The following is a 14,610-nucleotide window of genomic DNA, read 5'->3' on the forward strand; positions in this document are numbered from 1 at the left end:
AAATAATATATGAAATGAAATTATTCCAGAAGTTTGTCTTATCATTTTGATTGGTCAACAAGAGAGTAGAGGGGAAAATAAGATTATATTATTAAATATATTGGGTTACGTAATTTAAAGTTGAAAATGAAAAGAAATGGGGCACTTAGGTGGCTCAATCATTAAGCATCTGCCTTCAGCTCAGAGCGTGATCCCAGGGTCCTGGGATTGAGCCCCACATCAGGCTCCCTGCTCTGCTGGGAAGGCTGCTCCTTCCTCTCCCACTCCCCCTGCTTGTGTTCTCTCTCTTGCTGGCTGTCTCTATCTCTGTCGAATGAATAAATAAAATCTTTAAAAAAATGAAAAGAAATGACTTCATGAAACCGATAAATTGTAAATGATTTTAATCTTTTATCTCAGTGGAAGCATGTTAAGTGACAAAGAATATGAAATATTTGATCCCTATAGTACGATATCAAGTTAAATATATTCAATACATTGAAATTTATATTCATTGTGAATTGTTAAAGAACAGATACCTCATATAAAGTTAAAATATTAGATCTTAAGAAAAAGCTATGACTTCCTTATGCCTATTTCCCGTATTGTTCAATTAATGCTTTTGGGGCTTACGAGTACCCACGATCATTTCTCATTTAGTATAGTATGTTAGTCTTATCCAGATTTTCTTATATAATGTTGTTTCCTCACATGGTTCAAATTCAACTGTGCTATATAATGATACTAAAAGAAAAGATTCAATAAATTATATTTGTTTTATCATAAAAACACCACCCCATCACTTTAATTGGATAACATCAATTAACTACATGAAACTGCTTTATAGAATTTGATCCCAGCAGATGCTCTGAACATACATTCAAATCTCTAAAACAGTATGTGAGGAATATAAGTAACCCATATTAAATTGACTAATACTTGGTTTTATATAATCAAATTTTCCTGTATTTACAGTAGCCTTGGACATCATTATAAAAGTTAAAACTATTTTCATAGTCTTTACAATCATAGTTTCAGCTTTATTTTTTTGTCTCTTCATGATGTTCTAGGAAGTTTGTGCAAAATTCTTACACTCAATGCAATGCAATATGACTTCTAGGCCCACTATTATTGAAATTACAGTACCAAAACTGACAAACAAAAATGACTTAGGTCACTAAATGAAAAATACAGTTCCTATTTACTTAACTACTTACCGCTAATGAGAACTCTCACACTCTTTTATTTAAAACTGTCTCTTGCCATTATTTCCATGGTACTATAATTCTCCAGTTTATATTCTAGCCCTATGGAAACTTCCCTGTGTTCTCCTTAGTTTCCTTCCCCTCTTCTCAAGCTTAAATATCGATTGTTATTTCCGGGATCCACTTCTCTCTTTATACATCTTCCCAGAGGCTAAGCTTAAACCTTCTAACACTTTAATTAAAATGATCAGGGTGATGATTTCAAAGTAATTTTCTTTAGCGTATACCTCCTTTGAACTTTAGACCTATGTAGTAGTTTTTTTCCCCCAATGATCTGTATTTCTGTCTCAGAGTGATTAAATTCTTCGTTTCGTATTTTCTATAAAACTGTGTCCCAACGAGAATATGAACCTAATAGGCTGTTCTGTAGGGTGCCACTACACTTATTTGCATTACTGTTGATAATTTTCTTGCCAAGATTCAGATTTGTTTATTCTCAAATCACTTTGTGCATGTTGCATTTATTATTATCATTATATAATTTAATTTAAGGTTAAGTAAGATGAAGAAATATGAGTTCAGGGAGATAGAGTTTATTCCTGCAACAATGAAGTTTAATGCTTTAGAAATTCTAAATTAAGGTGAGTTGCTAAATAAATTATGTCACCTATGATATGCGTATGGCAACAGGAAAAGACTGAAGAAAATAAACAGTGAAAAAATATTTTGATTGTTTTATAGTGCACATTAAGTGAACAAGTCTGAAAGTCATAGATAAATTAAGTATAGACTACATTAGAAAAGATTATCAATAACTTCAGTGGGTAAAAACATATTCAAAGAAGAGGCCTGGGCCTATAGTACAATATTGGTGAATTTAAAACACAATAAGATAATGTGACTTAATATATGATTTTAGATTGTCTCAGTGTTCATATATGATTTAATGTGTATTTTCCCACTTTAAGCAAGTAACTGACAACAAGCCAGTTCTGATGTTTCAGATAAGAGAATTTCTACTACATATTGAAGTATTTGCAAGACTGCTCTCCCTGGATATATCCTGGGTGCCTCAAATTTAATGTCTCTAAAATTGAATACAGTATTTTCCATTCCCCTAAAAGGTCTTCCCCAACTTTGTAAACTTTCTTCCCCTCCTGTCTGCTGTCTTTCCATACCTGTGAGTGACTGCATCAACCTAATTGCCCAAGACAGAAACCTAAATTCCATTTTTAAAACTTCTCTCACTCTCTTCCAAAACTCCCCCTATAAAGTCAACTAAATAGCGCCAGATTACCTAACCAGAAGGTTACCTAACCCACATTATTTCTATTTGCTTGCTGCAGGGTTAAACTGCCTTTCTTCCGGCATCCTCAACACTCCCTAGAAAATGCATCCACACTGATCCGTTCTTCCCTGTGTAATCCTAGGGAGATTTCTAATCTGCTACTCTACTACAAAGAGTTTAAAAATTGTTAATGACCATCACCCTAACTAAAAGTCCTAATGACCTGTCTTTTGCTTTATTTTTCAACCTTGCCTACCAAAATTTCCCTTTTGCTCTTTTGTTTCTTTAATTTATTATAATCTTTCTCATAACATATTGTTTATCACATTTATAATATTCCATAAACCATCTTATTAAAATTGACAGTAATCTAGCTCCTTTTTTGACTTTAAACTCATTGATTGGCTTTATTTCTTTCTCCATCTCTCCAGAGCCTACAGGTCCCTGGAACATATTAGACATAAATGATTTTAAGAGACAAGTTTGCCTAAATGAGGTATTAAATTAAAGGGGTATCTCAAAGAAGAGAATAGTATAGTCATAGCCTGAAATTATATTAGTCATAAATACTTTATTCCATCTTCTCATCACAGATCAAAACTGAGGACAACCTTGGCTGAACATTTATTCAATAATTAACTAGAGTAGTGTCATGGTATTTTTCATGGAAGAACTAAGGAAACATGAGATTTATTGACGTGAAAAAGGAAGGCATCTTACAATTCTCCAAGCAGTTAGGAACTATGTTTTTCCATCTTGGACTATATGTATCTGAGAATATATTCCACTCCACCTCTTAATAGTGACTGTGGAAAGACAGAGAGTAGCATCCTGTTAAGACAACATCCAGGAATTCCAGACAGCGACCATCAGGCAGTCTTTCGGAGGGTGTGTGTGTGTGTGTCTGTGAGTGTGTGTGCTCCATAACGGATGCCCGGAGAGACTAAAACTTTTTCTGCAGATTTGTAATACCAGTGCCATGAGCTCTGCACTCTTGTGGAATTAGGGGTGACTCCCAGCTGGGAACAGTGTGCCAGTACTCGCCCTGGATGCTAACACTAACTAAACGATTTGGGCTTCAGAAAATGTATTATTTGCTGAAGCAGTAATGGCAGTTAGTATCCCTTTTTAAAGGTGATACTAAACACATGATAGATACAAGATAAAGATTTGAAGGTGAGAGAAACTGAGCACATCTGAGGACAGGCGAGCCCACTTAGATATAAAACATTACCTCTTTGTGAACGGCTGAGTTCATTGCCAGGGAAAGTTGTATGCAGTGCCTGATTTCAGCACTCACATTCTCCCTTTATAATCCCTCTGCCCCCTCAAAATGTCCCAAGACCTCAATTCAGACAATTCTACATGTGTTCTCGGAAGGCCTTATGGACAGTGAGACACAGGCGCAGTGTGGCCTCGTTTACTCAACCTCTTGCGTGTGACAGTAAGGAGAGAGAGAGAAGCATCGTCAGCGGGACCATGTAGTTCCGGGCAGTTATTAGCATGCGGTGCAATATGCACTGGGTCCCGGGGGGTAGGGAGGAAGCATGCAGTACTAGAAAGCCGCTTCCAAGCTTGCAAGTAACAACTCCTGAGATTTAGAACAACGACAACAAAAACACTTCCTTTCACTAAGCTCCGAGCTCACGGTTTATGGGTGGATTTAATTTAAATTTATGTATAGAAATACTATAATGTGTTATTTTTCATGTAGAGACAATTTTATTTTTCTATTCAATCTAAAACTCCATATTAAAAGTCATTTTTAAAAACATCTTTACTATTAGTAAACTCATTTTCCAGTCAAAATGCATCAGCTATTCTTGACATAGATGTGGAGGGACAGCAGCGACTTGACAGTGTAACTATAACGAGCTTTAATAGCTACCTCCAGCTTTAGCTACATTTACCAGGATACAAGTGCATTTCTAGAGAGTCCCCTCTATGTTGTCCTGTTTAGAAATTATCTATGTAAGAAAAATAATGTAATATCCTATGAATACTGGAGAAACATTTTGATTCTCAATTTCACAAATAAATCTTTGTTTAGCAATTGAAAAAAGATACTGTCAAAATAGTGTTACATATTAGCACAGCAGAAAGGCAATCATACTGGCAATCCTTGGGTATACAAAATGCAGTTAAAGTTGCTAATATCTAAAATGTATTTAAAATGTTACATTATGTTTCACTCTACTTAAGAAACAGTATGGCTTCACAAAGGTCATAGTTGGGATAGTTGAATTTCAGGACAGAAAATAGATTTCTCATCTCAGTAGAACATACTTCTATCATTTCTATCATTTTTGTTTCAGGAAAACTGTTCAGGGGATGGAAGCCTCTTAATAAAATTTATCACCAGTTTTAGTTTTATCATTTTAATGTGAAGATTAATGCCTTACAAACTTCTGTAAGTTAAAGTAATAGCCACTTGTAAAATAATTTAGATGAAAAAATACATTGAAAATGTAAGCAGACTAGTTGAAACTCAAAGCATTAATTTGAAACTTAGTTTTCAAAAGTGTGTTGTAAATTTAATATAGGCTGCAACATTTAGGTAGCTAAAATATTGGATTTTTTAAAACTCCCTGTCCTTGAGTTTAAGAGATATGATGGGAATTTGTTAAAAGGGGGGTAGTGCGTAACATACTTATAAGCATTTAGAACTGACGTAATTAACTTAGGTACAGAAGTTAGTTTCAACAAGTACAATTAGGGAGATAAAGACACAGTGTCCAGGTAGCAAGTTTCGGCAATAAAAAGAGGTTGGATCAATTGGGAACAATATAAAAGGGAGCAATACAAAAACAATACAATTGAGAGCAATACAAACACCAGGTGGCATGTAATTTCTTCAGGACACAAAATAGTACTGACAAGAGCTTGGAAGGAGCCGAAGATCTAGTCTTGTATAAAGTGGACCTTGGACTAAGTAGGGTAACCAATGAGATTGCTTATTCATTGAGAGGGTTTGCCGGTTAGAGTCCAAATGTTGAACTAAAGCAGTGACGCAAGAGGAGATGAGCTGTTTCATACACGGACATTAGAATCTTGCCTCTAGCTCACTGAATTTTAGATCTTGTAGAGTAAAATGCAAAATCAGTTCTGGGAATAGTTCCTGGTTATAGAAATTAAATATGGAAAAGAATAGGAGAACCTCTTTGGAGAAGACTGAAGGGTAAATTTAAGTCCTGCCTTCAAAACTCCTTCACTTAATATATGGGTACCTTCCAAAGAAACAATGCGTCCTGCCTATATTACCTATACATGTATTGAAGAATAAAACAGAATTCATATTCAATGAGGGAATTAAAATAGTCTTTGAGATAATCAAAACAAAAAAGACATGGAAACAATACTAAATAAAAATTACGATTAATTCAATGGGAATGTGATGAGATCTATATTTTAAAATCTAAAATTTATTTTAAATATTTTTTAAGATTTTATTTATTTATTTGAGAGAGAGAGTGAGAGAGAGAGAGCTTGAGAGAGGGGAGGGTCAGAGGGAGAAGGAGAAGCAGACTCTCCACCAAGCAGAGAGCCTGACGCGGGCTCGATTGGGGAACTCCAGAATCGTGACCCGAGCCGAAGGCCGACGCTTGACTGACTGAGCCGCCCAGGGGCCCCTCAAATTTATTTTAAATAGTATGAAGATACTGAAGATACAGAAAAGATGCTCTATAAAAACAATAGAGAGAAATTTATAAAAAATAAAACGTAGCAGTTAAAACCAGAATCCAGAAAAAGATAAATATTAGTAAGATATGTAAACAATATATTCAAAATATTAGCACAAAATGATACAACTGGTAAAAATAATTAGATTGACTAAAAGTAAGATTTTAGGAGATGAAAAACAGAAAAAAGTTTGTTATACTATTAGTTTTTTCTCGCCCAGAGCGTCCAGGTTCGAGTAGATTCCCAGCTCGTGTTCTCAAGTATTGAAGGCTCAGGGCAGGTGCAAGTATACACGATGCATCTATGAATAAATAAAAGGATCTTGCTCTAGGCATTTGCCTTAGTGAGCAATGGTGCCTTTGTGTGAAAACAAAACAAAACAAAATCTCTTCCTCTGTACCAATGCAGACAATGCTGGGTGGGGGAGGGGGACACAATCCATAGAGATGGCAGATGGTGGGCTAGATTTCAGGCACATTCGACACCTCAGAAGAAATTGCACAGCTTTTTACTGCTGCCTCTGATGCAGGAACCCGGGCCTCAACTGATGATATAAGTAAGCCTTAAGCCTTTATCTAATTTTATTTGTGAGAGAAAATAAACCGTTTATTGGAAAGCGTCCCTGGTGGCAACTTTCACTCTCAAGGACAGTGGTTTAGCTAGGGGAACAAAAGTAAAAACAAGAATGAGAAATGGCGACTGCCACACAGTGGGGGAAAAGGGCATCAGTGAATATAAATTCAATCCATTTTGCTTGACTGATAATGACATAGCAAACTGGAGAGCTAACTATAGGATTTCGCAGGTCTGCTCTTTTTTTTCTAGACTTGAATATCTGAGTAACAGGGTGCTTCTATTCATTTCTTTATCCCCAAAATCTAGTGTCTGACACACCATTTGTTTGATGACAAGTACTAAAAGAAAGATGAAAGATGATAGAAAGACAGACAGACAGACAGATAGATGATAGACATAGTGAAGCTTGTGCCTTCCTCCTGGGGTGGGGAAAATGGTTCAAGTCATACTCTGATTATTGAATATGGAGTTCCATTTTAAATGATTCATAGCTCCTTTAAAAGGAAGTTCTTCATGCTAAATGGTGTCTTGAAGTTGTGGTTTTTAGAGAAAAATTACGCTTTCATTTAAATGGACTTAGGAACAGTTTGGAGTAAAAATGGATAACAGTTCTGGAATTTTGTAATACAATCTGCATAGATTAATTACATTTTTTTCTAAGTCATTTTATTCCCTCACTGAACAAACTCTTACTGAGGGTTTTTTAGGAGTCACATGTTACATTGACTCAAGGAGCTCTTAATCTAGTGAGTTTGACAAACAAGGTAACATATTCAACCCTGTGTTGATAAATTTGTGCACAACATGCTATGTGAGGCTAAAGGACAGGAAGCTAACTTATCTGGGGAGAGAGGGAACCTGGGAAAGAATTCCAAAAAGAGACTTACGCTCAAGTTGAGTGTGACACATTACTAGTTACCCAAGTAAAGACAAATACAGGGAGAAAGGCATTCAGGATAACAGAACACGATCACATAAAGGCATAGATGATTGTAACGAAGCACATTAGAATGGCCCCAGAGGGCTGGCTGGATGGTCCTGAGGAGAGAGACTGGCACCTAATTCACCATAGATTTTCCATGACATTCTTAGGACTCTGATGTTCATTTTGAGAAAAGTTGAGAATTCATAATAGGTTTTAAGTTAGGAGAGTGTCATAATAAGATCGCATTTTAAAAATGTATCCCTGGTACCAGTGGGGAGGATGGATAGTAGGAATGGGAAATTGAGGAAAGAGACATTAATTTATAACAACAAGTAAGCAATTCAGCTTATGGAGTAATAGGACTAGAACTATATAGAGCGTACAGGCAGAAAAAAAAATTGAGAGGAACAAAGTAAGGAAATAGAGCCAAAATGATTCATTGATTGAGTTGACATGGGCATGACTCTCTGGCTTCTGATTTGGAAAACAGGATTTTGTTTTATTTGTTTTTTTATAATGGCATTCGCAGAGTTCGGAAACACAAGATAAAGACCAGGTTTCGGTGGTATCTATAAAGAAGGATATTGAATTTGAGTTTTGAATTCAAAACACTTGGCAGATAGATATCACATTGAGATGCCCTGTGGACAGTTTGATACTGCTGTTCAACTCATAAAAGAATTTGGAGATACATCTATATCTGTATATCCACATAGCTAGTTATATATGAAAGAGAGAGAGAGAGAGATGGCAGTTGAAGTTATGAATGAGTTCCCTTCCTGTCGTCCAATGTGAATCCTTCTGTTACTTGGCTACAGTTACTTTTCATGTTCAGATTTATTCTATATTCCAAATCATTCATCTTTACAATAACAAATACCATAGCAATGCTTGTAACTAGCAGACTAGAGATGGCGGGTAGGAGATAGTATTGGAATCATTTAAATTTCCCAATTATATAGAACGTACAATAATTTATACCTGGGTAGGATTGGAATTTCAGCTCCAGGATTTATGAACAAGCTATCCTCCAGGGCCCAAACCTACTGCCAGTGTTTGACTGTTTCACTGGCCTGACTTCTGCTACCAACAATATGTGCATGCCCGGTGGTCCTCTGACAGCCTCATTGCCTATTGAGTCCACCCTGACTTCCCCTGATTGCTTTGCTCGGTGTTGATCCTCAGTCCATCAGCCTGATTCGCTTGATCTGGGGGCAGTGTTACCAGAATATGTAACAAGTGTCTCATCATACATTCATTTTGAGTCCTCAGTGTATAACAGATGCCCCAACTGTGTAAGCAATCTCTGATCAAATATATCAGATATTCAGAAGAATTATTTATAATCAGAATGGCTTTGACATGCTTGACTATCCTTCATTTCTTCTCCAGCCGTTGATATCCATGAGAACCAATTAATTTATCTGTCAAGTTGAGCTTCAATAGTTTTAACTGACAACTTCTCAAACTTTTCAGAAATCTCTGTTGTCTAGCTAATAACTTGATTACAAGTAATCTAGTATATTCTGTTACACTAAAGAGTTAAGCATGACTGACCATATCATTTAACAAAAAGAAATGTAGGAGAGCAACAGAATTGAAGAAAAGAGTAAAAGGAATAACACAGAGAAAGAAAAATGGGAGACACACATACACACAAATGATGTCTACAATGAAATTGAGAAGGAAAAGATCAAAGGAAAAAGGAATTAAAGAACAAGAGGTAAGAGATAGGTGAACAAGTTGGGATGATAGAAGATGACAAAAAGAAGAAAGAAAATCTGCATATTTTAAAGTCAAACACTTGGTTTGATTTTAAACAGCAGAAGCAATGATCCTGATCTGACAGATTAAAAACAAACTGGGTCAGTATTCCCCAGTAGATATTCCCATCTATTTTATCTTCAAAGATAGTTTCAAACATTTTGCTTGGGGTAAATTCATCTGTTCCAATTTTAGCTCCCATTTTTGGGACATGTTATCTTAGAATATTTGAAATGGAATTGCTTCCCTTACTATTTTCATCTTCTTATTTGTCAATCATAAAAAGGGCATACACAGTCTTTTGCAAACATTTGTCAGGAAAACATTGAAATCAATGATGATTATGGCAAATAATCAAGAAAGTAAACCCTTATTTCTCTATTTAAAAGAGAGTTTAATATAGATGATTCTGTGATGGGAACATGAGTGTATGCTCAATATTATTTAGGGTAACCCATTTCTACAGGAAATAGCATTTCCTCGGTAGAGTATCACTTAATGTTGCTCTCCCTTTGGAAGGACTCATGTGTCCTTTATCATTCATCATTTATCAATCCTTTATCATTTGCACTTGCTCAGGGGAGCCCTCTCTACTAGGCACTTAGACTTTGTCTTACCAGGTGGCACGGACTGGGGTCCATACATACTGGAAAGCATTCGTAGCGGAAGAGTGTGATGTTCCTAGTTTTCTATTGAATAACTATACTCAGTACATGCAGAAGCACTTGAGTGAAGGATCATGCAGAGGTCTTGAAAAATAAAGCAGAATCTGGAAGGGTGATGTGGAAATTTTCTAATTGTTCCTGGGTGCTTTGGAAATATGATACAAACATGACTACTAGAAAGATTTGCAGAAGGACGGGCTATTTATTTACTCTCCTTCCCACTTCCAGATTCTCAGTTACGAGTATATGCAGATACAGACTGTGTTTATGTCATTCTGCCCAAGATGTAATATATGGAGAGTGATTTATTAATTAAACCCATTCCTTAATCCATGCCAATATTATTATATACATATATTTCCTGCATCAATTAAAAATAAACATAATACATTTGAGAATTTTGACATACAAAAATGTTGTAAGAATTTATATTGGTTATTTGCTATTTCTTTTCTTGTCTACTAGTGCTGCTATACAGTTCCTGAAAGAATACTATGCAGTTTGCATATTTTTGAGTTACCCCCCCCCCCAACACTAACATTACTTTAACAGAATTTCCATGGTTTATTGTCTAGAGGGCCAGCTGTTCAGGAAATATAGTAAACTCTGAGTATAAGCAACATTAGAACAAACAGAAAGACAAATGGGCCTGTTATACTTATTCCGAAGGATGGTATTACAGTCTAAGTATTCATAGAGCTCCAAAGGTGTTCTGTTGAGGCTCTGAGGCGCAGAGATGCCAATGTACAGAAGAAACAACGTAAATCCAAAACGTACTGTTACTATACATTCCCAGGACAGTGAAAACGAACTAAAACAAAGTTTGATTTACTTAAATACTTAACAAAAATTTATTGCAAGAGATATATTTCACCGAATTTACAGTTTCAAGGAACATGGTACAAAACGTAGTGCCATCAGCTTTGTCTAAACATTAAATAGGTGCAAATACACAAAGGTTAAAAAAAAACCAAGGAGCATACTTTACAACATAAATTACAGTACTATAAATATCTTTTATGTACATTATACATACTCTTAAGACACCATCTTAATATACAGCATATATTGTATTGATTTGCAAACTATGCAGTGCCTTAATAATATTATATATCAGAAACTTAAGAATTTATTTGCATCATTACACTTACAGTAAATGATTTCGTATCAGTGAGGCCATATCTTGGCTAGTTTATTTCCACCATTTAAATAGGGAATTATCCACGGAGACGACCATGTACGCGGATAGCAACAGTTTTCACACAAACATTTTCTCTCCCTCGTATGGCGATGGCTAGAAGAGGGGCTGTAGTGGGATGACAGTAGGGTGTGGGGAAAGCAGGGACGGAAACAGGGCATGGGGTAAAGGTGGGAAAGCCAGGTGGCTAGGATGAAGAACTGAAGCTGGAATGATTGGCATCTGGGGAGGAGCAACAAAAGGTGGCTGACTGCCGGGACAAAGCCGTGGTCCGACCGGTCCTACTGAGACCTGAGGTAACGATGCTCTGGGGAGAGCCGGAGCTTGGGACAGAAACTGTTGGTGGGGCTGAAGCACTTTGAAGGTGCCGGCGGCCGCGGCGGCAGCGGCGGCGGCGGCGGCGGCCGCGTGCTGCTGCAGGACAGCGTGGTGGAGAGAGGTCACGGAGGTAGAACATAAGGGCTGCTGCAGCGGCAAAGGCTGCAGAGGTGTGCTAGGGGCTGGGAGCGCCGCTGCGGGAAAAGTAAATTTGACCTTGTTGGCCAGCATGCTGGGCGGTAGGATGTGCTGGTAGACCTCACACGGCAGATTCCGGAATTTCTCGTGGTGTTCTATCGGGATCAGCAGTGCCTGTTCTGGTAAAGCTAACGGAGCCAGGATCTGCTCTGTCGTTACAAAGGTGTGACCACTGACGTGGGCTTCCTTGAACGGTAACGGCGGTTGTGTGTTCAGGATTCCCGAGTTAAAACGGAGCCACTCCGTCGATGCCTCGTGCATCTTCCCTTGGGGAAGCGCCTCTGCCAGTTCATAATGGCACAGGTATGATTTCGGTTGTGACTGTCTCAAGTTCCTTTCAGGATTAGGCACCTTGAAAGGGGTCTGCTTCTCGTGCACATTTATAGCCTCACTTCTTTCTTTGTGTTCCAGCAGGGTGTTGTCAAGTTCTCCTTTCCCTGGGGCACTGGCTCCGTAGACAGATGGGGCGTGCTCACTGGCCGTGTCTGCCGATTCCCCAGAAGGGTTCTCCAGCAGGAACTGCGCCGTCTGGCCCCCGGCTTCGGGAGGAAGGGGACTGCCCAGGTGCGAAGTCGGCTTGTCTTCCACTTGCTCTGTTTGGTCTGAGGTCCCCTCAGCATGAGCACTTTCTTGCGGTTTTATGTCCCCTTTTTTGTCTTCCCTTACTAACACATCCTGGTTATTGTCTTTCCTGGGATCATCTGTGTTCTCTTTGAGTTCAAAAGCTTCAAATCCGATGTGGAATTTGCTTCTTTTTCTCCTCCGTTTCCTTTTAGGCTTACAGGGAGCCGAAGCACGTGGTGGTCTCAAACATTCTTCTGGTAAGTAATTCTGTCGATTTAAACTTTCATCTGAAGAATAAGAATATGAATGTTGTCTACGTTTTCGATGGAATCTTTCTGACTCATTAATGAGAGAATTATACCCTCTTTTAACAGCCTGGTTCTGACTCAAGCGGCTCATGTCGTTTTGAAGAACGAGGCATCTGTGATCCTGACTACAGCTGGACATTTTGGCTTTCCAACTACAGAAAGTTCTGGAGTAAGTCAAATTATGTTTCCCAGAATGTATCATTGTTGGATTGGATTGTTCATTTAAAACAACTGAGTTCTTTGTACAGTGATTTTTATACTCAGTGTTCTGGGCTTTACACATTTCTTCATTTTCACTTAAGCATTTGAACGATGATTTGGGCCTTTTATCAGGTAATTGATGTGAGTCCAATAATTGTTCTGCAGCTAGACACCGCTTTTCTGAAATTGTTTCTAGTAGATTTTTCCTAGTTATATCAGTGTAACTATTTTCTGATTCCATTTTGAAGTGAATTTCTGATTCTTTGGTTTTCTCCCCATGGTGATGCTGACATAACTTTTTTCTTTTTTTCTTCCTTCTACTTTTATGGAACCAGTGTTCATGAGTATCTTTCAACCTTATTTTGTTGTATTTCCCATCTAGAGTGTCCTGTTTCATTTGATTTTTGGTAAAATTGTATTTTTTTGCTTTTCTGATCCTACAGGAAATATTTCTATTCCTCTGACCCACAGTCTCATTTTTTCCAGAATTACAGTTATTGGAGGGACTGTCATCAACCAGAAGAGGAGTGATTTGTGTACATTCGTTTCCGCTACCTCCAAAGTCATAATCAGTGAGTCCTGCAACAGATGTGGTCTTGCATTCTGAAACTGGTCTCTTGCAAATGTCTTCTCCCTTCTGCTGAAAAGAAAGATCATTTAAGGGCGGCTTATTTTTATCCAGACTGCTGTTTAATTTGGTGGCCTTGAAGTCAAAACAGAGAGGATTACAGCTATAGGAAATTGATGGTTGAGTAGTTGTGTAAATCAGCATTTCTGATGGCCACTGAAGGATTGTGGACCCATCTTTGTTAAGTACGGGTACAAATGGCTCACATGGTCTTTTAGATAAATCTGTTTTTTTATGTAAGGTTCTATTTTCCTCTTCAGAATTTGAAGGAACCAACCTCTCAGGGCCATAATTTTTATTTGCAACTTCTACTGCAGATGCATCATTGTCCTTAACATTTTCCTCTGTGGTAGCTTGCAAAGATAGGCAATCATGAGCTAAATCAAGAACTGTGGATTTATTTCCTAACAATTCAGAACTGTTATCATTCATAGGTATGTCTTCATTAATAATAACATCTCCCAGTGTGATTTGATCTGATAATGGGACTGAATTTTGACAATTATCTGCCTCAGAAGATAAAGGCAGTTGAAACTGGCACAATGAAGGTAATAAAAATGTATCTTTTTCACTAGAAACTTCTTTCATCTCTTGAGTTTGAGCAGTTTCTTTGTCAGTGCACATTCCTTCTGGTGGATGAAAAGAGTTAGCTTTCTCCTCAGAACTCAAAAGCACATCTGTTGGTGAAGATAGTTGAAGATGACAAGCACCAGGGACAAATCTACTTTTTCTGCTAAATCCTTTTTCCACAGAGGCATCATCATTGTATTCAGAGAAGGCTGCAGCTGAGGACTCCAGCTTCACGGATGCTTTCTTTGGAAATGCAAAAGAAAAGCCAATTTTGTGTCTGTGAATTCCTTGGGCTTGATCCCCAAGTTGGTTATTTTTTGGTGTATAATTATTTGCACTTTCCAGATCTGCAGCAACAGTGGTAACATCTTTAGTATTCTCTTCACTATGAATCAAAGTATATTTGAAATCTTCCTGGTTATTAACTGAATCCACAACTCTTTGGGAAATTTCATTACAATTTTCTCTCACAGTAACAGTTGTTGACTTGAACATGGGGCCACTTCCAGGAGCACTACAAAAAGAAAAGTGTGTATTAGATA

General features: G+C 37.5%; 1 protein-coding gene across 1 annotated transcript in view; it reads right to left on the reverse strand.

Annotated features, from left to right (window-relative positions):
* Positions 1 to 11,377: 11,377 nt before the first annotated feature.
* Positions 11,378 to 14,610, reverse strand: part of ZNF804A (zinc finger protein 804A) — a 268,633-nt gene continuing 265,400 nt past the window's right edge. The window contains exon 4 of the mRNA XM_008687232.2: positions 11,378 to 14,582. Within this exon, the coding sequence (XP_008685454.2) occupies positions 11,378 to 14,582 (3,205 nt within the window). The remainder of the gene's footprint in view (positions 14,583 to 14,610) is intronic.

Source organism: Ursus maritimus, unplaced genomic scaffold (assembly GCF_017311325.1).
Source record: "Ursus maritimus isolate PB19 unplaced genomic scaffold, ASM1731132v1 scaffold_1, whole genome shotgun sequence".
In the NCBI taxonomy this organism is placed as follows: domain Eukaryota; kingdom Metazoa; phylum Chordata; class Mammalia; order Carnivora; family Ursidae; genus Ursus; species Ursus maritimus.